Below are 22,738 nucleotides of genomic sequence, written 5' to 3'. Positions count from 1 at the left end.
AATCTAGAGGATGATACTAAACATGTGAAGACAGGACAAGTTGTCCTAACAAAAGAAATTGCAGTTCCTGGATTCTATTACATTTTGGCCCCCAAATTTACTGTTTCACTTATACTGAATATTTTCTTTTGGACTATGGCCACAGGAATTGCACAGGACAAGTGTAGGCACTTCATTTCCATAACGTTTAAGATTTCTCTGATAAAGAGAGCAAAGTTGTATGGAAATGCAAACACAGCCTACCTTTGTTCATAGCAGTAATTGTCTTCTACGCAGTAAACATGTGATTTCAGGGATGAAGATTTTATAACAGCTATTTGCACATGCATGTGTATACATTTATCGACACACAAATGCACACAGGTCAAAGTATTTTCAGAATAGAATAAAAAAAAATAGAATTGGAACAGTAGTGAAATTCAAATATTTTTACTACTCCTTCTGTAGGCATGGCTTGGTGGGCGTGGTGTGGCTTGGTGAGTATGGCAAGGGAAGGATACTGCAAAATACTCCCCATTTCCTCCCAATCAGCTGGGACTCGGGAGGCAGAGAATAGATGGAGTGGGGCCAGCCAGAGGTGGTATTTACTGATTCTCGAAACTACTGAAAATTTCCGCTACCAATGAATACCACCTCTGAATTGGGGGGGACTTTGGAGGTCTTCTAGCCCAATTCCCTGCTTAAGCAAATGACCCTAGACCATTTCAAACAAATGGCTGTTCACCCTCTTCTTAGAAACTTCCAGTGATGGAGCACTCACAACTTCTGGAGGCAAGCTGTTCCACTGGTTAATTGTTCTCACTGTCAGGAAATTTCTTCTTAGTTCCAGGTCCACCAATAACAATAGCAATAGGACTTAGACTTATATACTGCTTTAGAGTATATAAGCTTTAAAGTCCTCTCTAAGGGGTTTACAGAGTCAGCCTATTGACCCCAACAATCTAGGACCTCATTTTACCCACCTCAGAAGGATGGAAGGCTGAGTCAACCTTGAGCTTGGTGAGAATCGAACCTCCGGCTGTAGGCAGAGTTAGCCTGCAATGCTGCATTCTAATCACCAGGAAGGAAGGAAGGAAGGAAGGAAGGAAGGAAGGAAGGAAGGAAGGAAGGAAGGAAGGAAGGAAGGAAGGAAGGAAGGAAGGCAGGCAGGCAGGCAGGCAGGCAGGCAGGCAGGCAATAGCACTTAGACTTATATACCGCTTCATAGTGCTTTACAGCCCCCTCTAAACGGTTTACAGAGTCAGCCTCTTGTCTCTAACAATCTTGGTCCTCATTTTACCCACCTCGGAAGGATGGAAGGCTGAGTCAACCTTGAGCCTGGTGAGGATTGAAATTGTTCAAGCTGTTTTAACTTCAGCTGAGGCATTTTCGCCTCATAGAGTTATAAACATCTCCACCCATTTGGGTGTCAGATTTTCAGAGTTTCATCCAAGAATTTTTGTGGAAAGAAGTTAGGTGCAGCAGGAGGGAAAGATGGACCAGATAGCATTTTAAAAAGAGGAAGGCTGGAAAAGTTGGAAAAAAGACTGGTGCCAGAAAGCACTGGGGGGGGGGGACTTCACCACCAACTGATGTTTATCAGCTAGTACAATGTTTCTCAACTGAACACGTGCTCCACATATCTTTGCCAAGGGTGAGAAACACATCCTTGGCAAATACATGTGGCCTCTCCTTTAAAAAAAAAATGAGGTAGCTTTATAGAGAGAAAAATTGAATTTAGAAAGGGGATTAAGTTGCGTAGTTTACGTGTTGTTTTTCTGCATGAAATTTCCTTCTTCAGAAGATATTATTGACTGTTGCAGAGAAAATGGGGATCCCAAACTCAATCTAGAAAGAGTGCAGAGAAAAACAACAAAGATGATAAAGGATCTGGAGGCTGAACCATAAGATGAACAGTTAAGGCAGGGGTCCCCAAACCTGGCCATTAAAGACTTGTGGACTTCAACTTCCAGAATGGAGAGATTGCAAAGGAAGGGATTACAAGAGAGTAAAATATGCTGGTTGGAGAATTCTGGGAGTTGAAGTCCACAAATCCTTAAGTGGGCAAGTTTGAAGACCTCTGAGTTAAGGTAACTAGGTATGCTTACTCTAACAAAGAGAAGGACTAAGGGCGATAGTCTTCCAGTACTTGAAGGGCTATCACAGAGAAGAAGGGGATTGACTTGTTCTCCAAAGCACCTGAGGGAAGGACAAGAATGGGTGCAAGATAATTAGAGATCCAATCTGGAACTAAGGAGAAATTTCCTGACAGTGAGGACAATTAATCAAGGAGTGGGTTGCTGCCAGCGTTGCTGCTAGTTTGCTTTGCATGCATGTGCACACCATCCGAACATTGATCATGCATGCGCAGTTCAATGTAAACCATTAAAATCTAATAAAAAGCTTGCTGATGATGGCAGCAGAGACCAGGGAATGGTTCAGGGGCATGGCCAGCCTAGGTTGCTGCCAGTTCTGTGACCGAGGCCAAAATACCACTACTGGTTTGCCTGAACCAGTAACAACCCACCTCTGTTAATCAGTGGAAAGACTGACCTCCAAAAGTTCTGGGTGCTCCATCACTGGAGGTTTTGAAGAAGAGACCGGACAGCTGTTTGCCTAGTATGCTATAGGGCAGTGATGGTGAACCTTTTTGGCAATGAGTGCCGAAAAGGGAGCATGGACACAGCATCGAGTGCCAAAAAGGGAGCATTTTGTGCACGCTCATTTGGGCCGTGACAAGGAATAATAGCTGCCCAGTGGGCATGCGCGCACCAGAAAATAAACTTCTGATTTGTGGCACACACATGCACCCCAGCCAGCAAGTCTTCCAGTTACTGCTGTGCATGCACACATGCACAAAGGCCAGCTGATTGTTGTGTATGCATGCACGCCAAAAACCCAGAAGAGGAACAGGCAACGCTGCACGTGCTAGGCAACATGGCTCTGCTACTCCGGGCACGCATGTTATAGGTTTGCCATCACAGATATAGGGTCTCTTGCTTGAGCAGGGGGTTGAACTAGAAGACCTCCAAGGTCCCTTCCCATTCTATTATTCTGTATTCTGTTTTTCTTTTTTGCTCCATATAGGAAGTGGTAACTTCTGTGAAAAGGTACTTTAAGATGGGGAAATGGCAGTGGTAGGAAGAAAGATGAAAATAATATTTAATGATGCTCCATATGCTTTATTTCTAGATTAAAAGAGAACCGTCTCAGACATCTAGTTGGCTTTTTCTGACTCCCCCCCCGCCTTCAAATTCACTATTCATTTAAATTCTAATTTTCTTCTTGTAGAGGTATCACATTTCTTCTATATTTTTATGAACGTTTATACATTTACTACTACTAATAACATTTTTAATTCTGCCAAAGGATCAGGTTTGAGGCATCTTAGAAAATAACATACTTACTGTGTTTTAACTTTTGAGTCCTATAAAAGCTGGTTTTGTGACATATTTGCTAGCATTTCAAAGCTTCCTTTTGTGCTGTACCTGATTGACAGGCCTCTTTACCTCTGGATTTCACATAAATTGAGCCCTTATTTTGTTCTGTTGAACTCTTTTTCTAATAACAGCTTTGCTGGCACCAGGGGGGAAAGTCTTCATTTGGTCTTTGAGTAATTCTAGGACCCAGCAAACAACATGTCCACGCTCTCCAATCTAATTGGGAAGAACAAAGTATTATATTCTATTTTGGGTCATGTTATAAGAAAAATGTTATGTTTTGAGGATAATTGTGTTTAAATACATGTCGTGCTTGGTGATACTCTTTGTAAAACTGTTCAGCTGGGTTCATGCATTATTCTATGCCACAATGTGATTGGTTTAGTTTTGCCCAAGAACAGGGGTGTCAAATTCAATTTCATTGAGGGCTGCATCAAAGTTGTGTTTGACCTGGAGGAGCCAGGGTGGGCGTGGCCAGGGTGGGTGTGGCCAGCTTGACGTCAATCGTGTCAGGATGCCTGTGGTGGGCCAATCGTTCTACTAGCAAAAATGGGCTACCAAGCTTCGTTTTTGGCTGCAACAGCCTCCTGCAAACCTCTGCTAGTGAAAACGGAGCTTGGGGGAGCTGCGGGCAGCCCTTGTGAGCTCCGTTTTCAGCTGCAACAGCTTCCTGCAACCCTCTGCCAGTGAAAATGGAGCTTGGGAGAGCTGCGGGCAGCCCTCGTGACCTCCGTTTTCAACTGTGACAGCTTCCTGCAACCCTCTGCCAGTGAAAACGTACTTGCCGCATGCGGCCCTCCCAAGCTCTGTTTTTCACTGGCAGAGGCACTGCGGGCTAGTCCATCACTGTTTCCAGGGCAGCCCAGCAGGCCAGATCTAAACACCACATGGGCCGGATATGGCCCCTGGGCCGGATATGGTCCCTAGGCCTTGAGGTTAACACTCCTGCCTAGAATATCGTGCCATACAGGTGGACCTCAACGTAATGACCCTTCTGATGATCTTACTTTGAGATGATTTACAACCCAGAATTGGAATCAAGATAGGTTCCTCCTTTGCTCATGTGACTGAATTTTGGGCATTTGGCAACTGGGCTACAATTATTTAAAGCCATTTATCCCATAGTCATTTGACTTCATTTTATGACAGCTTTACCAAAAATTAGAATTTACTTATGGTTTTTTGGAAAGCCACTCCCATAGAAAACCATTGGTTGACTTAACAACCATTGTGTTCACTTAATGACCGCTGCAAAAAAAAGATGATAAAATGTGACAGTTCCCATTTTACAACTGTCCCAACTTACAACGGTAATGGGGAGGCTCCAATATATTGTAATTGTCAGTCAATCACTTACAGTTTAGTATGAGATCTATTGTGGCTTAGGCAAGAATTAAGCCATAAATTAAATGCAGACAAATTCTGGCAACATTTCTGTTAACTTCACGCTATTATAAAATGGTTTGTTTGATATTGATTTCAGCATTGTGTGCCTACACAATTGGGACTTATTCACAAAGCCTAGTTAAAGAAACCATGGCTTCATGCAGTGTATAAACCCGGTTCCATGTGAGACACTTTTATATAGATGACAAAGAGAGAGAGAGATCAAAGATAGACGGATGGATGGATGGACGGACAGATAGTTAGCTATGTTAGATGATAGACAGACAGAAGATAGATATAGATAGAAAGATAGGTAGGTAGGTAGGTAGGTAGGTAGATTGATAGATAGATAGATAGATAGATAGATAGATAGATAGATAGATAGATAGATAGATAATGATAGGTAGGTAGGTATGATGGATAATAGACAGAAAGACAAAAAGACAGATATAGAGTACAAGGATATAGAATATAGATGGATGGATAGGATAGATAGGACAGATATAGATATAGAAAATAGACGACAAAGAGAGAGTAGGTAGGTAGAAATAAAGATAGACAACAGATAAAAAGAGAGAGATGAAAGATAGATGACAGCCTATGCCGATGACTTAATATTTGTTCTAGAGAACCCATTAGAATCCAGCTTGAAATTAATTCAAAAATTAGAAGAATATGGTGAAGTGGCAGGACTAAAGATCAATAAAGACAAAACAAAAATGATAACCAAGAACATGACAAAAAAGCAAGAAGAGGAACTGGCAACCAGATTGCAAATAACTAAGAAAGTGAAATCTGGGTGTCGGCAAAATGTTCCATAATTAAAGATGATAATCATAATAAATTAGTGATACAAATGAAAGATTTAGAAAATTGGCAAAATATCCAGTTATCATGGGACGTATAGCAACAATTAGAGCCGAGGTGGTGCAGTGGTTAGGGTGCAGTACTGCAGACCACTTCAGCTGACTTGTTATCTGCAGTTCAGCGGTTCTAATCTCACCGGCTCAAGGTTGACTCAGCCTTCCATCCTTCCAAGGTGGGTGAAATGAGGACCCAAACTGTGGGGGTGATATGTTGACTCTGTAAACCGCTTAGAGAGGGCTGAAAGCCCTATGAAGCGGTATATAAGTCTAACTGCTATTGCTACTGCTAACAATTAAAATGAATATCTTACCAAGAATCCTATTCCTGTTGCAAGCCGCACCTATTAATCCAGGTAAAAAATTCTTTCAAGAATTAAATAAAATAACTGCTAGGTTCATTTGGCAGGGACGAAAACTGAGGATTAAACTAAAGTCAATGCAAGACAGCAAGGAGAGGGGAGGCTTAGCATTACCAAATTGTGATTTATATGCATCAGCAGTAACAATAACATTGGTGAAGGACTGGATAGAGCTAAAGGATAAAAGAATTCTGACCTTAGAAGGTCATGACCTGCAGGCAGGCTGGCATACATTCCTATGGGATGATAAAAATAAAACGCACAAATACTTTCAAAATCATTTAATCAGAAGAGCGTTATTGCAAAAATGGCTCAAAATCAAAAAAAATCCACTATGTGAAAATCCCAAATTCGCTATCACCGACAGAAAGGACTCACCCAAATTTTACAGATTGGAACAAAATCCTAAAATACAGAGACTTAATTGATAGACAGGGAAATTTAAAAACAATTGAGGAGTTGGCAGATCAGAACATGAAAGATGACTGGCTAACTTACCTCCAAATCAAAACTAAATACAATAAAGATATTAAATTATATGACATCAAAACAGAACCACACGAATTGGATAAAATTATTCAAAGCCCAGATAGAAAGATGATAGGGAGAATATATAAATTCCTCCTGAAGTATAAAATGGAAGAGGAAATTGTGAAAGAACAAATGATAAAATGGGCACAGAACTTTGGCTATAATATTGAATTAGACAAATGGAAAAAAAATTGGGGAATAAATTTAAAAATGACACTATCAGTTGCATACAAGGAAAACCAGTACAAAATGTTTTACAGATGGCACCTGGCACCAACAAGGTTAGCTAAAATTTTAACAAATACCTCCCCAAAATGCTGGAAATGCAAATCAATACATGGAACATATTACCATTTATGGTGAACCTGTGAGGAGGCAAAAATTTTTGGAAAAGGATCAAAAATTGGCTGGAGGCAATAACGGGGGTTAAAATAGAATGGAAATCTGAAGTTTTTTTTTATTAGGAATTATGTTGGTGAAATACAAAAAAGAAATCCAGTATTTAATACTACATATAATTACGGCAGCAAGGATTGCCTTTGCCTAGAAATGGAAAAACAAATTAATCCCAAGCGAAGATGAAATAATAAGAAAGATTATGGACTGTGCCGAAATGGATAAACTAACTAATTTAATCCAGGGAAAGGAAGAATCAGAATTCTACCAGATATTGGATAATGGTATAGTTGGATGGAGGAAAGAAACAAAAATCAATGAAAGAATATAACAAAACTCAAAAATAATAGTTATGAGTAAAATAAGAGGGTTAAGAATGGTAAAATCCAAATGAAATACAATAGAAGGGGAAATAATATAAAGTGAGTGGTATCGATTGATGATTACTATTATAAACAACAGGAAGTTCCTGTTCATACTGTATTGTATAAATGTGGTGTAACTCTAACTTTCGTGTGGGTGTATTTTACATGTTTGTCATTAAAAATCTTTATTAAAAAAAAGAAATAAAGATAGACAACAGATAAAAAGAGAGATATGAAAGATAGATGACAGATCGATTGATGAGATTCTATAATCTCATAGGTGTAAGCATTTACATTTTGGTGAGAATACTCCTGATTGAACGAAAGCAGCACTGTCCAACTTTGGCAACTTTAACACTTGTGAACTTCAACTCCCAGAATTCTGGAAGTGGAAGGCCACAGGTCTTAAAGTTTAAAGTCTTTAAAAGATGTTGAGACTCTAGAAAGAGTGCAGAGAAGATGATTAGAGGACTGGAGGGCAAAACATATGATAAATGGTTGCAGGAACAGGGCATGGCTAGTCTAGTGAAGAGAAGGACCAGGGGAGATATGATAGCAGTCTTCCAATATTTGAGAGGCTGCCACAGAGAGGAGTGGGTCAAGCTATTCTCCAAAACACATGAGAAGGAATAATGGATGGAAACTGAGCAAGGAGAGTTTCAACATAGAAATAAGGAGGAATTTTCTGACAATGAAAACAACCAACCCATGGAACAGAAGTTGCCTTTAGAACAGTGTTTCTCAACCTTGGCAACTTGAAGATGTCTGGACTTCAACTCCCAGAATTCCCCAGCCAGCATTCTGGGAGTTGAAGTCCAGACATCTTCAAGTTGCCAAGGTTGAGAAACACTGCTTTAGAAGTTGTGGGAGCTTCATCAATGGAGGCTTTCAAGAAGAGACTGGACTGCCATCTGGCAGATATAGTACAGGATCTCCTGCTTGGGTGCAGGTTGGACTAGATGACCTACAAGGTCCCTTCCAATTCTGTTAATCTGTTAAAAGTTGCCAAGGTTGGACACCCCTGAGCTAAAGAGTAGGACTCCAGACTGCTTGTTTCAGTTATAGCAAATTGTTTGATGAAAGGGCTTGCTCACAGTCCATATTGATACTCGCATTTCCTGGGACTTTTTCTGAGTATTACATGAGTTGTCAACAGGGCTAGGAATAAGAGCCAGCCCTTGTTTGGGTCTCCCACCAGTAGAGTCTACCAGGGCAAAGTTGACTTCTGCCAACCCCAAATCAGATTGATCTCTACCTTGTGTTGGAATTGCAGAAACCAGACAACTCATCACAATAGAAGTAAACTGAGTGTCAAATGTACAGTGTGTAAAAACCTAATCTGTGAGGGGGCCTTGATCCTCTCTGACTTTGGTAGTTTTCTTGCAGATGTCTCATTACCCAAACTAGTTAACATCATCAGTGCTTCTGATCACTGATCACTGTTGATGTTACCTAGTTTTTAGTAATGAAACGTCTTCAAGAAAACAGCCAAGCTCAGAGAGCACCAAGGACCTTTCATTTCAACCCCGAGCTACAAATATTCTCCTTTATTGGAACTCGCTCTGTGTTTTAGTCTGCAGTTTCACAAAGATAAGCTTTTTCCAGATGCAGAAATGTTGAGTTACCTTGAATTATTTTCTTTTAAATGCAGAGTTCTGCTGCATATCGCCTAGGCAGTGTACGTGCTACATTTCTACCAAATCTGGTATTTAGTTGTGTTCTTCAGCTTTTGGGAAATCTTGACTGGATTATTTTAATTTTGAAGCATTTATTTGCAACTGTAGGTTTTGGCAAAATTCATATAAAGTTGCAGCACATGGGTGTGATTTAAAAGAGGAATAGAGTGATTAATTCTTATGGACGACCTCCAATAGATTCTCAAAAACCAGAATGTTTTCTGATTTATAATGGTCAGGGCCCTACATACTTAGCAATTTTAATTTTTGTTGTTTTCCAAATGGCATTGGAGCAATTTTAAGGGGGTCTTTGATCCACAGCTGAAAAGGGGGAGGGGAAAGAGTACATGTAGGGCCCATGAGCTATTGTATGCTGTTTTATAAATAAATAAATGTTAAACAAAGAACAAAGAAGCAGCAAAGGATTAATTGTTATGAAGCTCCAAATTAGTCACTGAGCACTCCATCAATTGAGGTTTTTAAGAAGAGACTAGACAGTAACTTATCTGAGATGGTATAAGTTCTCCTGCTTGGGGGCTGGACTAGAAGACCTCCAAGGTCCCTTCCAGCTTCTATTTCATTCCATTCCACTCCATTTTTTGTGAGGGGGCGGGGTTTCAGGAGGCCAAAAATGCTGTATTCAATGTACAAGACGCATCCATATTTTCACCCTTTTTGGGGGGGGGGGAGGTGCGTCTTATACTCTGAAAAAAACAAACCTTACTTGGTTTTCTTCTCTCCTGTATAGTTTCAGCCTGTAGCTGGTGCTGTGTTTGGGATTTCTCAGTCCCACTTGGAAGTGCTGCATATTGAACCTGTTAGGTTAAAATAGAATAGAGCTGGAAGGGACCTTGGAGGTCTTCTAGTCCAGCCCCCTGCTCAAGCAGGAGAACCTATACCCAGGATGGGCAAACCTATGGCACACGTGCCGCAGGTGGCACACAGGGCCCTCTCTGTGGGCATGCGAGCTGTCGCCCCTGTTCAGCTCCACCGCGCATGCATGTGCATCTCCCACCGACAGCTGATTTTTGGGTCTGCCACGCATGCATGAGCGGTGGGGCGCATGTGGGAGATGCATGTGCATGCATGGGGCATGCACAGGGGGCTCATGCACATGCACTGGGGTGAAGTGTGTGCGGGAGGCATACACGCATGTGCAGGGGATGGGGACATGCAGAGGGGGGTCACAAGTGCATTGCATTATGGGCCTGTGCAGATGCTTTCGGCACTCACCAAAAAAAAAAGTTAGCCATCACTGACCTATAACATCTCAGACAAGGGACTGTCCAGTCTCTTCCTAAAAACCTCCATGTCAGCATTCCAAATATCCCCCAGAATTAAATCAGAGTCCAAGGCAAAGGTTGCTCTAAGTTCCAATTTATTAAGAGAGACATGTTGGCACATCTGTGGGAAACCCGAATCTGAAAGCTTCCTGGGTTTTCCACCAAGTTGAAAGTTCATGATCTTGCCCCCACACCCACAAGTCCATCACATGGTCTTCCATTGCCACACTGGCATTTCCACCCATCCACTTCCAGTCAGGTGCAGAGGTGCAGAGACAAAGGATGACCTTGGGCTACTTGAAAGGCATGTTTTATTTTGACAACCACCCATTCTACAATTCTACTCCTTACTATTCCCACTCCCAATTACCCCACTAATGAAACAGCATAGTAGAATAATAGAGTGTGTGGCAGGCCAAAGATCCTAAAAGGAATATGACTGCAGGCCTGACGCTCCAGTGATGGAGCGCCCACAATTTCTGGTGGCAAGTTGTTCCACTGGTTAATTGTCTTCACTGTTAAGCAGTTTCTCCTTAATTCCAGGCTGCTTCTCTCTTTGACTAATTTCCAACCATTGTTTCTTGTCCTGCCCTCTGGTGCTTTGGAGAATAATTTAACTCCTTTTTCTTTTTGGCAGCCTCTCAAATACAGAAATACTGCTATCATGTCACCCCTAATTCTTCTTTTCTTTAGACTAGCCAGACCCAAAACCTGCAGATGTTCTTCATATGTTTTAGTCTCCAGGCCTTTGATCATCTTAGTTACTCTTCTCTGAACTTTTTCCAAGGTCTCAACATTTTTTTTGTAGTACGCTGACCAGAATTGGTCGCGGTATTCTAGGAATTCCAACACAGCAGCCACCAAGCTACAACAACCTAACAGCCGAGGTGGCTCAGTGGTTAGAGTGTAGTACTGCAGGCTACTTCAGCTGACTGCTAGCTGCAGTTCAGCAGTTCAAATCTCATCAGGCTCAAGGTTGACTCAGCCTTCCATCCTTCTGAGGTGGATCAAACGAGGACCCAGATTGTTGGAAGCAAGAGGCTGACTGTGTAAATCGCTTAGAGAGTGCTGTAAGAGCATTATGAAGCAGTATATCAGTCTAAGTGCTATTGCTAAATGCTATTGTAATCCATTCCGTCCCTCTGCTTCCGCCCACATCAAGTTGTTAGCTCTCCGGGATGCCTGCCTCTCCCACTCGTAAACTTTGGCTTCCTCCTGTCACACCCGTGCGGATTCTCTTGACACCCTCACAAGAATTTGGGCATGCACTCCAGCAAACTGTAGCATCTTGTTTGAGGCTGAATTATTAATCTCGGATGATTTGCATAGTCACTGTTGCAACAAAAGTCAATCCCCACTTCCATCCTGGATGTGCTGGCAGACCGAACAAGGCAGTGACCTTGTTCTGGGCACGGGACTAATTGTAGAAAGGCAGCTTTGTTTGCCCAGTGCCCAGCAGTGTCAGAAACCGAGAATAGCCGAGATGCCCTGCTCCAGTAAGTCCCTGGATGAGAGGAGAAGCAAAGCTTTGCAAAGAATATAGTGTGTGCATCCTGGCTCTTCTTCCTGCAGCTCAAACCAGCCTTTATCTGAGACTTCTTCGTTCATACTTGCCATCAGAGGTGAGATGGGTGGTGATAAGGAAACTGGGAATGGGTATGATTCCATCTTCATGCATACTGCATGTAGTGTATTTTTTGGAGTATAAGACGTACCGGAGTATAAGATGCACCAAGATTTTGAAGAAGTAAATTTAGAAAAAATGGTTTTGCACTCTGCAGGCCTCCCAAACCTTCTGCACACCTCATTTTTTGTGAAAAATGGGGCATGCAGAGAGTTTGAGAGGCCTGCAAAGTGCTCCTGGGGGCGAAAATGAGCAAAAAATGGCCCATTTGTGAAAATGTCCCCATTTTTTGCCAAAAACAGGGCATGCATAGCTTTTAGGAGGCTTATAGAGTGCTCCTAGGGGTTGGGGGGCAGTGTGGATGTGGCCAGGGTGGGTGCATCCAGCTTGACATCATTCCTGTTGGGGGCACCTGTGGTGGCCCAAGCACTCTGCCAGCGAAGATGGGCTCCCGAGCTCTATTTTTGGCTGCCCGGGCCTCCTGCAACCCTCTGCTCCATTTTCACTGGCACAGGGTTGCAGCAGGCCACCACAGCCGGAAATGGACCTCAGGACCCCATTTATGCTGGCAGAGGCACCATGGGCTGGTTCTTTGCAATTTCCAGGGTGGCCCATGGATAAAGTGACCAGATTTTAAAATTGGTAAAGTGGGGCACCATTGGCGGGGGAGGGAGGGTGGGGGGGAGGGCGAGGGTGGGGTGTTCTTGATTAAAAATTTTGCTACCTGGCGCTGCGGCTGAGGTGAAGCTGCCAAAGCTCCCGCTGGAACCCCCGCCCGTGGCAGCAGCAGTGCTGCCTCCCCCTCCGCTCGGAGCACTTGAGCTGGGCATCTCATTCCCCCTGCCGCCACTGCCTCCTCCTCCGCCGTGCTTTTGAGAAGCCATGCCTTAAAACACCGGGAGGGAGGATGATGGGACCAATGACAGGGACCGGAGCAGTCGGAGGGATCCGAGGAAAGGAAGGAATGTGAAACTCCACCGAAGAGGCGACAAACTGGAGAGCCAAAACTCTCAAACCTTTGAATCCTCTCGGACCCTCGTGCACCGGTCAAGGGGGAAGCACCGGGGAGGGGAGGCTGGGGATATTGGGGGTTCGGGGCTCGTGGGAAGGAAGCCGCCTCAGAGTTGAGCAACTTCAGACTTCAACTCCCAGAATTCCCAGCCAGCAGGCGACGCATCCAGGATCCTAGGACTTGCAGTCCGCAGCCGTGGAAAGTGGCGGAGCTGCATAAAACTGAGCGACAGAAGTGGATTCCCGCAAAATGTGGAGAAATCCCTCCACAAAGCCTGCGGGGAAGGCGGTTCGCAAAGGCCACCAGGGAGGATTCCTGCCTTCCGATCAGGGTGCGGTGAGAGCGGCGCAGGGTTGCCCAGGTGGCGCAGCGAAGGCAGCGGATCGTGGGGGCTTCTGAGGCCATCGTGCTCGTGGGGACTGCCCAGCTCGCCGGCATTCAGACCCGGGCAGCCCCGCAGAGACCCTCGCGGGTGGCTCCCAAGGGGCTCCGCAAGCTGGGCTGCAACCACCGCGCTTCTGGCCGGGAAGCGGCACCCACCCACCCGTGGCTGGAGGGGATCTGGGGGTGGGGATGGGGGGAGCGGAGCACCTGCAGCCGGCCTAGTGGCGCCTCCTGAGGGAGGTCGGGAGCCGAAGGGCTCCGGCACAGGCAGAAGGCTCCCTTCCTGAGGGCTGTGGTCGCCGTTAATGCCCGCCGCCGGGTGGAAGCCATGTCGAGAATCTTCCTACTACATAAAACACCGCGAGCGCACCTTTCACGAAAGGACTGATTGGAACTGCATTACTCACTTCACCGTACAGATCCAGAGTCTTAATTTAGGGTGGAAGGCTCGTCCGCAATCTCGGTCACCCAGCTATAAGACAGTAATAGGGTGACGATCAGCGGAACGACCAACTCTGGCCAGCTCTCCCAATGGGGGGGCTACCAAGATTGTCCTGCGGCTAGTCCTGGAGAAAAGCGGAAGCTTTTGCTGCTCAATCAGGGAAGGGCACTTGGCACAACCAGTATCTCAAGGCCTTGCAGCAAAGAAAGAAAAAAAGAGCGGGGCAGAGAAACCACTGGAATCTGTAACTGTGCCTCCCATCCCCTCCAGAGCCCTGAATGAAACTAAGCCTTAATCGGATTGTGTAGAAGGGCCGTTCACTGGAATCTACTTACCGCCGGCTTCTACAAGGCCACAATTCTGCTTCTCGGAACCCCTCCCTATGACCAGCACATCACCTTCGAATTTAAGCACAGCAGCTGCCCTTCCAAGTTCCGGGCTACAAAGGTGGGGTTTAGCTGGCTGAATGTTCGGGCGGGTCCAACGGAGCTTGGGCTGAGGGAGAGGGCGGAGTATTTAAAGGCGCCGCCACTGTGTCAGGTTGCGAGAGTTCACGCAGAGTGCAGCAGCTCTTCTCTGCTGCAAAAATTGGTGTCGGACAGTATGAAACGAGACGCCCCGGCTCCTTTCGCCATACAACCCGTAAATCGTCAGATACCGATTGATCTAACTAAATTTGCCACTGGAGCTGCCACCACCCTCACTCCAGAAACATGGCGTCCACCCTTTAAAAGCGTCCGTCTGGCTTTCCGGTGAGGGGAAGGATCGTTCCGCTGTGCAACAGGGAAAAATGTCCTGTGCGCTTTGCTAATTACTTTATGTGTGCTTTGAAAAGAGGAGAGCGGGTGAAAAGCGGGACTTTTTTGAAACGCCGCGGGAGGCGGGACAAATTATTAATAATCGGGACTATCCCGCCAAAAGCGGGAGGTCTGGTCACTTTACCCATGGACCAGATCTAAGAACCCCATGGGCCGGATCTGGGCCCCGTGCCTTGAGTTTGACACCCTTATTTTGAAGCTAACCAGGGTCTATGGATTTAACTCTCTCTCTTTGGATGACAAGCTGAGCTGTAAGCTAAGAGCTGGCTCTGCTCCCCGAATGCATTAAGCTAAACGAGGTTGGCTAATTTGTGTTTCATTATGTCATCTCCCCCCCCTTTGAAAGCACAGTTCAGGGAAGATTTTGACAAGGGTGACTAATGCGCAGGTTCCTTTAAGAATGCTAAGAGTAATGATTCATTACTGTGATGTGCCGGAAAGTTGGCTAGCAACTGAGGAGTAATTACATGAAACAGAGGAAGGGAGAAACTGTCCAGCTTTTGTGCTCCTTGAGTGTCAAAAAGCGAAAAAAAGAGCAGGGATAGGATTCTTGGTTTCCTTCGATATTCTTGAGGACTAAGGGGCTGATATCACAGCAGCCTTCCAGGACTTGAGAGGCTGTCAGAGAAGAGGGTGTCAACCTATTCTCCGAAGTACCAAAGCAGGACAAAAAGTAACGGGTGGAAGAGATATTAAAGCGAGTTCCAACTTCAAAGTAAGAAGAAATTTCCTGACAATGACAACAATTAATCAGTGATGGTGAACCTGTGGCGTGCCTGCCCAAAGCCATGTCACCCGTTCCTTTTCCGGGTTTCAGGCGTGCATGCACGTGCGATGATCAGCTGGCCTTTGTGTGTGCAGCAGTGCCAGAAACTGGAAGAAGCTGGTCTTCCATTTTTCGGCATGAGCATGTGTGCCGACCAGCTGATCAGCACTTGCGCATGCCCAGCAGTAACTGGAAGGCTTGCTGACCCACGTGCAGATGCGCCCCAGGGGTGGTATTTACTTACCTTTGCTGCCAGTTCACAAATGCGAACGCGCTCGCAGGCGCAGAGCATCAAAAATGGGGCGTGATGACGTGCAGGCGGATGGGCGGAGTCTGTCACCACCGCTACCTGTTCGCTCGAATTCGTGCATACTGGCTGAATAGCACCACTGGTGCACACCAGAAACTGGAAGTTCATTTTCCCGTGAGTGCATGCTCCCTGGGCAGCTCCTGTTCCTGGTTGCATCCCAGATGAGCATGCGCACTCATGCAAAGCATGCGCATGAAGTGCTCCCTTTTCGGCACTTTTGTTTGCCATCCCTGGTATAGGATTTCCTGCTTGAGCTGATTGGAAGACCTTCAAGGTCCCTTCCAAGTCTGTTAGTCTATGTTCTATTTTGGCTAAGTGAACACATCCTCACATGCTCTGGTTTTCTGGTGGGAGGTCCTTTACAGCTAGGGAAGAGGATGTTCTGACTCAGGAGTTTCAGATAGGATGACCTCCTGATGCAGTTCAAAGCCCTTTCCGTACAACAGGTTTGTTCTCTGTTTACTCAGGTGTAAACAACTGATCAGCTGATCCTCCTGTCCAAGGTGGAAGTTTTGCACCAGACAAATTTTGATGGTGGTTGACAACTCCGGATCCGGGATGCTTCGTCGGCCAAATGTGAGTGTCTATGCTTCGCATTGCCATGGTGTTACTATTAGTGTTGATGTTGCGTAATGCGTAGCGATTCTTTGAAACAACAGGAAATATTTTCTGAGCTGATATCAGAGCTGTCGTTGGATAGAGAGTTCCCAGAGGGGCGTTGAGGCTTCTGGTAATTAAAGGCTCTGCCATAATCCAGCACTGGCCCTTCTAAGCAGGCATGTCCAGAGTCAAAAGTAGGCATTCCCATCTCAGCTTCCCATGGAAGGGATGATGATGTGTTTTGGGATGATTTGATCTCCAAAACAAAGGCGTGGGCATGTTGGAAACCCGTCTACGGCTTATTGGTGATGTCCAGGAAAAGCCTACGAAATAGGGACGGATGGATCAATAGATAACAATTTCTCTGCATTCAGGAAATCCCCCCCCACTAGAATCTGGGGCATTCCCAACCCAAAGGTCAGGAGCAGAGGGTGGGAAAGTCCTTCTAGTAGTTGTAACCAGCAGAGACAATCCTGGGATACAAAACGAAACACCACCTCAACATCGACAGTTTCCAATTTTCCAGATCGAAAATCTTTTTTTTTTTAAAGTGTTGTTTTTCCCCAACGTATAAAACATTCCATCTTTCCTTAAACAGTGTGTCATCTGGGTACCAATATCTCTGTGCCACAGCTTTCAGCATTTGCAACATCATTTACATTAATATGAATTCTCATATCTTCAAATTATAGGTGCTTGAGTGTGCAGAGATGGACAGGTTAACTATGGAATTAAAAGACAGAGGAGAAATTGAATATTATATGATTTGGGACAAATGGCTACAGAATAGATGTAAAGATTATATGTAAAGGTTATTTAAGAGTTATATTAAGGTGTGTGTGTGTGTGTGTGTGTGTGTGTGTGTGTATTTGTGTTGTGTTTTGTGTTGCATTTTTGCTGATAAATAAATGAAGGGAAAGCAGTATGCTCCCTGCCATATTTGGGCATACCAGGTGCTTTGACAAAACACAAAAAACAATGTGTGTGTGTGTCTGTGTGTATGTATGAATATTGATATAATGTAAAACTATAGACATATAAATATTGATATATTACATAATAGATAATATATAGAACAGCGATGTATATAAATGGAAAAGAAGAAAAATGAAATAACCATTATATAATTATGAGTGTTACTGATACCAGAGCACTGTAAAGATTGAAAATGTGGTGTAAATGATGAAATATGCTCAATTAAAAACATTTTAAAAATATTTCTGGTTTTAACTCAATGCCCAATTCAAATCTTGAACTTCTTTCTTTCCCTCCACTCCCTTCAGGGTTTGCCACCTGCTGAGCAGCATGTTCAGGATGGTGGAGGACATCCTTCACCTGCCTCGCGAGGGTCCAGTTTCACATCTCTTCCACATCATTCGAGGGCCGGAGTCTCCGTGGAAACCCCGGGTCTTAGGCTGGATGACTTTATTCCCTCATACCTCCAGAAGAGCCCCTCTATCCATAGTGGGAGTCTCACCTCTCCGCGGGCCACGTCCACCCCACAGAGTGAATGGAGCATCAAGTATTACAGAGTGAGTCTGCCTTCCTTGAGCCAAGCCGATGGGAAGATTGGGAGCTTATGAGTTACTTGTAGAGATTGCTTGTTCTCCAAGAAGGTCAGCCCTGCATTCAGAGGGATACAATCAAGATCACATGAAGTATTAATATCACGTTATAATGCCTTGATAAGGACACACTTGGAACACTGCATCCAGTTTTGGTCACCACGATGTAGAAAAGATGTGGAGACTCTAGAAAAAGTTCAGAGAATAACGGATGATTAGGGGACTGGAGACTAAAACATGTGAAGAACGGTTGCAGGAACTGGGTATGTCTAGTTTAATGAAAAGAAGAACTAGGGGTGACATGATAGCAGTCTTCCAATATCTCAGGGGTTGCCACAAAGAAGAGGGAGTCAAAGCACCTGAAGGTAGAACAAGAAGCAATGGGTGGAAACTAATCAAGGAGAGAAGCAACTTAGAACTGAGGAGAAATTCTCTGATAGTTAGAACAATTAATCAGTGGAACAGCTTGCCTCCAGAAGTTGTGAATGCCCCAACCCTGGAAGTCTTTAAGAAGATGTTGGATAGCCATTTGTCTGAAGTGGTGTAGGGCAGTGGTCCCCAACCTTTTTATCGCCGCGGACCAGTCAGCCTTTGATAATTTTACCGTGGCCCGCTGAGCGCGCGCAGGGGTGAGGGGGCATTGTTCGCGATGACACATTGATTGTTTATATATCACGTGCGTACCAGCGCGGGGCTCTCTTCTCTGGAGCCTTTGCGCACGGCCCAGGAGCTTTTGCGCACGGCCCAGGAGCCTTTGCGTAGCGATCATGGCCCCCGGCCGCTGCAGCGATCATAGCCCCCGGCCGCTGCGCGGCCCGGTGCCAGGTACTCCACGGCCCGGCACCGGTCCGCGGACCAGGGGTTGGGGACCACTGGTGTAGGGTTTCCTGCCTAAGCAGGGGGTTGGACTAGAAGACCTCCAAGGTCCCTTCCAACTCTGCTATTGTATTCTATTCAGGTGTTCCAAACAAGCTGTGACAATGTCAAAACCATGGTGCATGTCATCTTACCATTGCCATGATTATGTAATAATGTCGTGTGATGCAAGTGGGTAAAAATCATCTCATTTGTGTGATTGTCATCACATACATTTTGTCATCTCCCCATTTCCTCCCAGGAAAAGGCCGGGGTTTTTTGTTTCACTAAACCAAATTGTTTTCTGTAAATGATTTTTTTAAATTTTAGATTCATAGACTAGTTTCTGGGAAGTAAAGTTGTACAAAGCACTCTTTTATTTTCCCGACAACCAACTGGAGATATTGATTGTGCTGGGCTCGGATAAATTCAGGGAATTTGCTTAAACTGTACTTTGTATCCAGTTTGATTTAATTTATTGATGACTTTTTATTCATTTAATTGACTAAGTTTCAACCTAGAAATAAGGAGGAATTTTCTGACAGTGAGAGCAATCAACCCATGGAAGAGAAGTTGCCTTCAGAAGTTATGGGAGCTTCATCACTGGAAGCTTTAAAGAAGAGACTGAACTGTCATCTGTCAGAAATGGTATAGGGTCTCTTGCTTGGGCGGGGGATTGGACTAGATGTCCCTTCCAAATCTATTAACAGATTTAACAGATCTGGAAGAGTTGGAAGGGATCTTATAGGTCATCTAGTCCAACCCCCCCCCCAATCAAGCAGGAGACTCTACACCATTTCTGACAAATGGCAGTTCAATCTCTTCTTGAAAGTCTCAAGTGATGAAACCTCCACAACTTCTGAAGGCAACTTCTGTTCCATGGGTTGATTGTTCTCACTGTCAGAAAGTACCTCCTTATTTCTGGTTGAATCTCTCCTTGGTCAGTTTCCATCCATTATTTCTTATCTGGCCTTTGGTTGCTTTGAAAAATAGCTTGACCCCCTCCTCTCTGTGGCAGCCCCTCAAATATTGGAAGACTGCTCTCATATCTCCCCTGGTCCTTCTCTTCACTAGACTAGCCATGCCCAGTTCCTGCGATCATTCATCGTATGTTTTAGCCTCCAGTCCTCTAATCATCTTCTCTGCACTCTTTCTAGAGTCTCAACATCTTTTAAAGACTTTAAACTCCTGGTTGCTCTTCTCCGCACTCTTTCTAGAGTCTCAACATCTTTTTTCTAGTGTGGTGACCAAAACTGGATGCAGTACTCTAGGTGTGGCCTTACTAAGGTTTTTTTAGTTCTCTTCTGAATTCTGGAAGTTTGATGAGAAAAGGCAGACAGGGAGGACATGATTGGCTTTATAATACCAGCTCTTTTCATTCATTGGATCTGCTGACTCTTTCTCCTCCCCATATATGAAAAGATGTGAGCCAGGTTGGTCTAGTAGTTAAGGGGGCTGGAAAGCAAAAGATCATGAGTTCAAGTCCCACATTAGCCACGGATGCCAGTTGGGTGACTTTGAACCAATCATTCTCAGTTCGACCCATGTCACAGAGTTGTGGAAAAAACAGATCAAGGAAGGTGTGTTGGATATGTTCACTGAGTGAGTTATTTGTGAAAGTAATAAAGGTGGGATGTAAAAAATAATGTGTTTTCCCCCTATCAAAACTAGGGGGGGGGGGAGAAACAAAATAAGAGGGCAGATTAGATCAAGTTTAAGAGTCAAACTAAATTAATTATGCATTTTTATATATTTCTACTATCAGCTCTGAAGATAACATTTAATTAAAATTGTCCCCTCTCCCCCAGTAGAACAAGCTACTCTGTACTTGCTTAAATTAGTCTTCACAGCACAAAAATGTGCAGAGGAAGTTGTATATTTGCTCACTTTTGTTTTTTTCTTAATTGCTCCATTGCAACATTCAGGGGCTGTGGCTTGTTGATTCCAAAGAAAACAATAGAGGAAATTAGACAGAAATCTGTAATACAATAGAGCCAGTCCGGATTGATAAAATAATTTGCAAGGCAAACAATATAAATCTATTCGGAAAGATCAAAGGGCCTTGTGTTAATACCACTTCTAATGCTTTGGTAAGGCCACACTTGGAATACTGCATACAGTTTTGGTTGCCATGATGTAAAAAAAGATGTTGAGACTCTAGAAAGAGTGCAGAGAAGAGCAACCAAGATGATTAGGGGATGGGAGACTAAAATATATGAAGAACGGTTGCAGGAACAGGGTATGTCTAGTTTAATGAAAAGAAGGATTAGTGGGGACATGATAGCAGTGTTCCAAAATCTCAGGGGTTGCCACAAAAAAGAGGGAGTCAATCTATTCTCCAAAGCACCTGAGGGTAGGACAAGAAGCAATGGGTGGAAACTAATCAAGGAGAGAAACAACCTAGAACTAAGGAGAAATTTCCTGAACTTAGAACAATTAATCAGTGGAACAGCTTGCCTCCAGAAATGGTAAATGCTCCAATACTGAAAGTTTGTCTGAAATGGTGTAGGGTTCCCTGCCTGTGCCTTCCAACTCTGTTATTCTATTCTATTCTATTCTATTCTATTCTATTCTATTCCATTCCATTCCATTCCATTCCATTCCACTCCACTCCACTCCACTCCACTCCATTCCATTCCATTCCATTCTATTCTATGGAGAAAAATTGCCTTCATAAAGAATTGAAATTAACATTTGCTTTGTCCACACTATAAACGTCTAAACATTCCCTTTGGTTATCATACAGCTCACTTTATTGGGATCCAGAATGAGAAACTAGTAAAATAATGCTACATAATAGTATTTTAGTAAGTTTTTAGTAAGAATTACACTGGTAAATTTGAATTAATGCCTTATTGTTCTGAAGTGTGGGAGGCAAAAAGAAAAAGAAAACAAAAGATAGTGGAGCAAATGTTCACTCTCCCAAAATGATAAGAATAAAAGCATTTTACCAGTCCTCACTGATAAGGAACCCAATGCTGGGAACGATGGAGGGCAAAACAAGAAGGGGACGACAGAGAATGAGGTGGCTGAATGGAGTCACTGAAGCAGCTGGCGTGAACTTAAATGGACTCCAGAGGATGGTAGAGGACAGGAAGGCCTGGAGGAACATTGTCCATGAGGTCGTGATGGGTCGGACACAACTTCGCAACAAAAAACAACCACTCCTCAGCCCAATGAACTTTCCTAGGGTAAAAGATATACACAATATGGGCAGAAGGTGTGCCTCAGATTGTGATTAGCAATGTTCCTGTGATGCACCATTGAGCAATAAGAAATCTGTTCCCATTTTCACAACTGAGAAGTTTTCGAAAGAGAGCAAAAGTTGCGTACTAATGGATGCTGTTCTTTTATCCCTCCTATATATAGGTTCCCGTGATTCGCAATTGTGGGTCCAATACCCTAAATTTTGAATTCCACGATACAACTCCCCGCCGAGTGTACAATGGGATATCCCAGCCATGGAAAACAACTCAGCAGAGTTCAGGTAATACTGCGGCCAAGAATGGGTTGTGATAATAGATTTCCTTGGCAAGCGGCACAGAACACTTTGTAGTCCTCTCTGCCTTATCTTCCTGTTATCCGTTTAAATACAACTTTAGACCCACTTCTAAAGCTCAGTTAGCTTTTTGTTCCTCCTGCCAGGAGGAAGAGTTGAGAGCTTTTGATGGTCCATTTTTGGCAGCAGAGCTTTGAGTAAAAGACCATGTTTAAATTCAGCAGCGTGTCTAAAGCCAACCCTCCCATTCTCTCTCTATTGTTCCTGCCTTCCTCTTAGGGAGCATAGTCTAGTATAGCCTTTATTGTTGATGTACAAAATAAATGCAATGAAATTGGTTTTAGCCTCACTGGTGCAATTCATCAGAACAAATAAAAACAACATAAATAGTATAAAGAATAATCCCAATGCAAATAATTAGGGGAAAAGAAAAAAGAAAGAAAAGAAAGAAAAACTACTCATACGTTTCCACGTGTGTGTATGTGGAGTGATTGTGGTTGTGTTAAGATTCTGACAGCCCAAGGATAGAAACTATTTTTAAACCTAGTAATAAACCTAGTAATTAGATGGGTTAAAATGTTG

The 22,738-nt window shown here is 44.0% G+C and overlaps 1 protein-coding gene across 5 annotated transcripts in view; it reads left to right on the top strand.

Moving 5' to 3' along the window:
- The window catches only part of SORBS3 (sorbin and SH3 domain containing 3), a 96,395-nt gene that overhangs the window by 13,824 nt on the left and 59,833 nt on the right, over positions 1-22,738 (top strand). For all 5 annotated transcript variants that reach the window (XM_032229607.1, XM_032229608.1, XM_032229611.1 and 2 more), the window contains 3 exons: positions 16,105-16,213; positions 17,521-17,769; positions 22,027-22,144. In XM_032229607.1, coding sequence (XP_032085498.1) covers positions 16,169-16,213; positions 17,521-17,769; positions 22,027-22,144 — 412 coding nt within the window. In that variant the 5' untranslated portion in view covers positions 16,105-16,168. The remainder of the gene's footprint in view (positions 1-16,104; positions 16,214-17,520; positions 17,770-22,026; positions 22,145-22,738) is intronic.

This window comes from Thamnophis elegans, chromosome 13, assembly GCF_009769535.1.
Source record: "Thamnophis elegans isolate rThaEle1 chromosome 13, rThaEle1.pri, whole genome shotgun sequence".
NCBI classification, from domain to species: Eukaryota; Metazoa; Chordata; class Lepidosauria; order Squamata; family Colubridae; genus Thamnophis; species Thamnophis elegans.
This window is presented reverse-complemented; position numbering and strand designations above follow the sequence as displayed.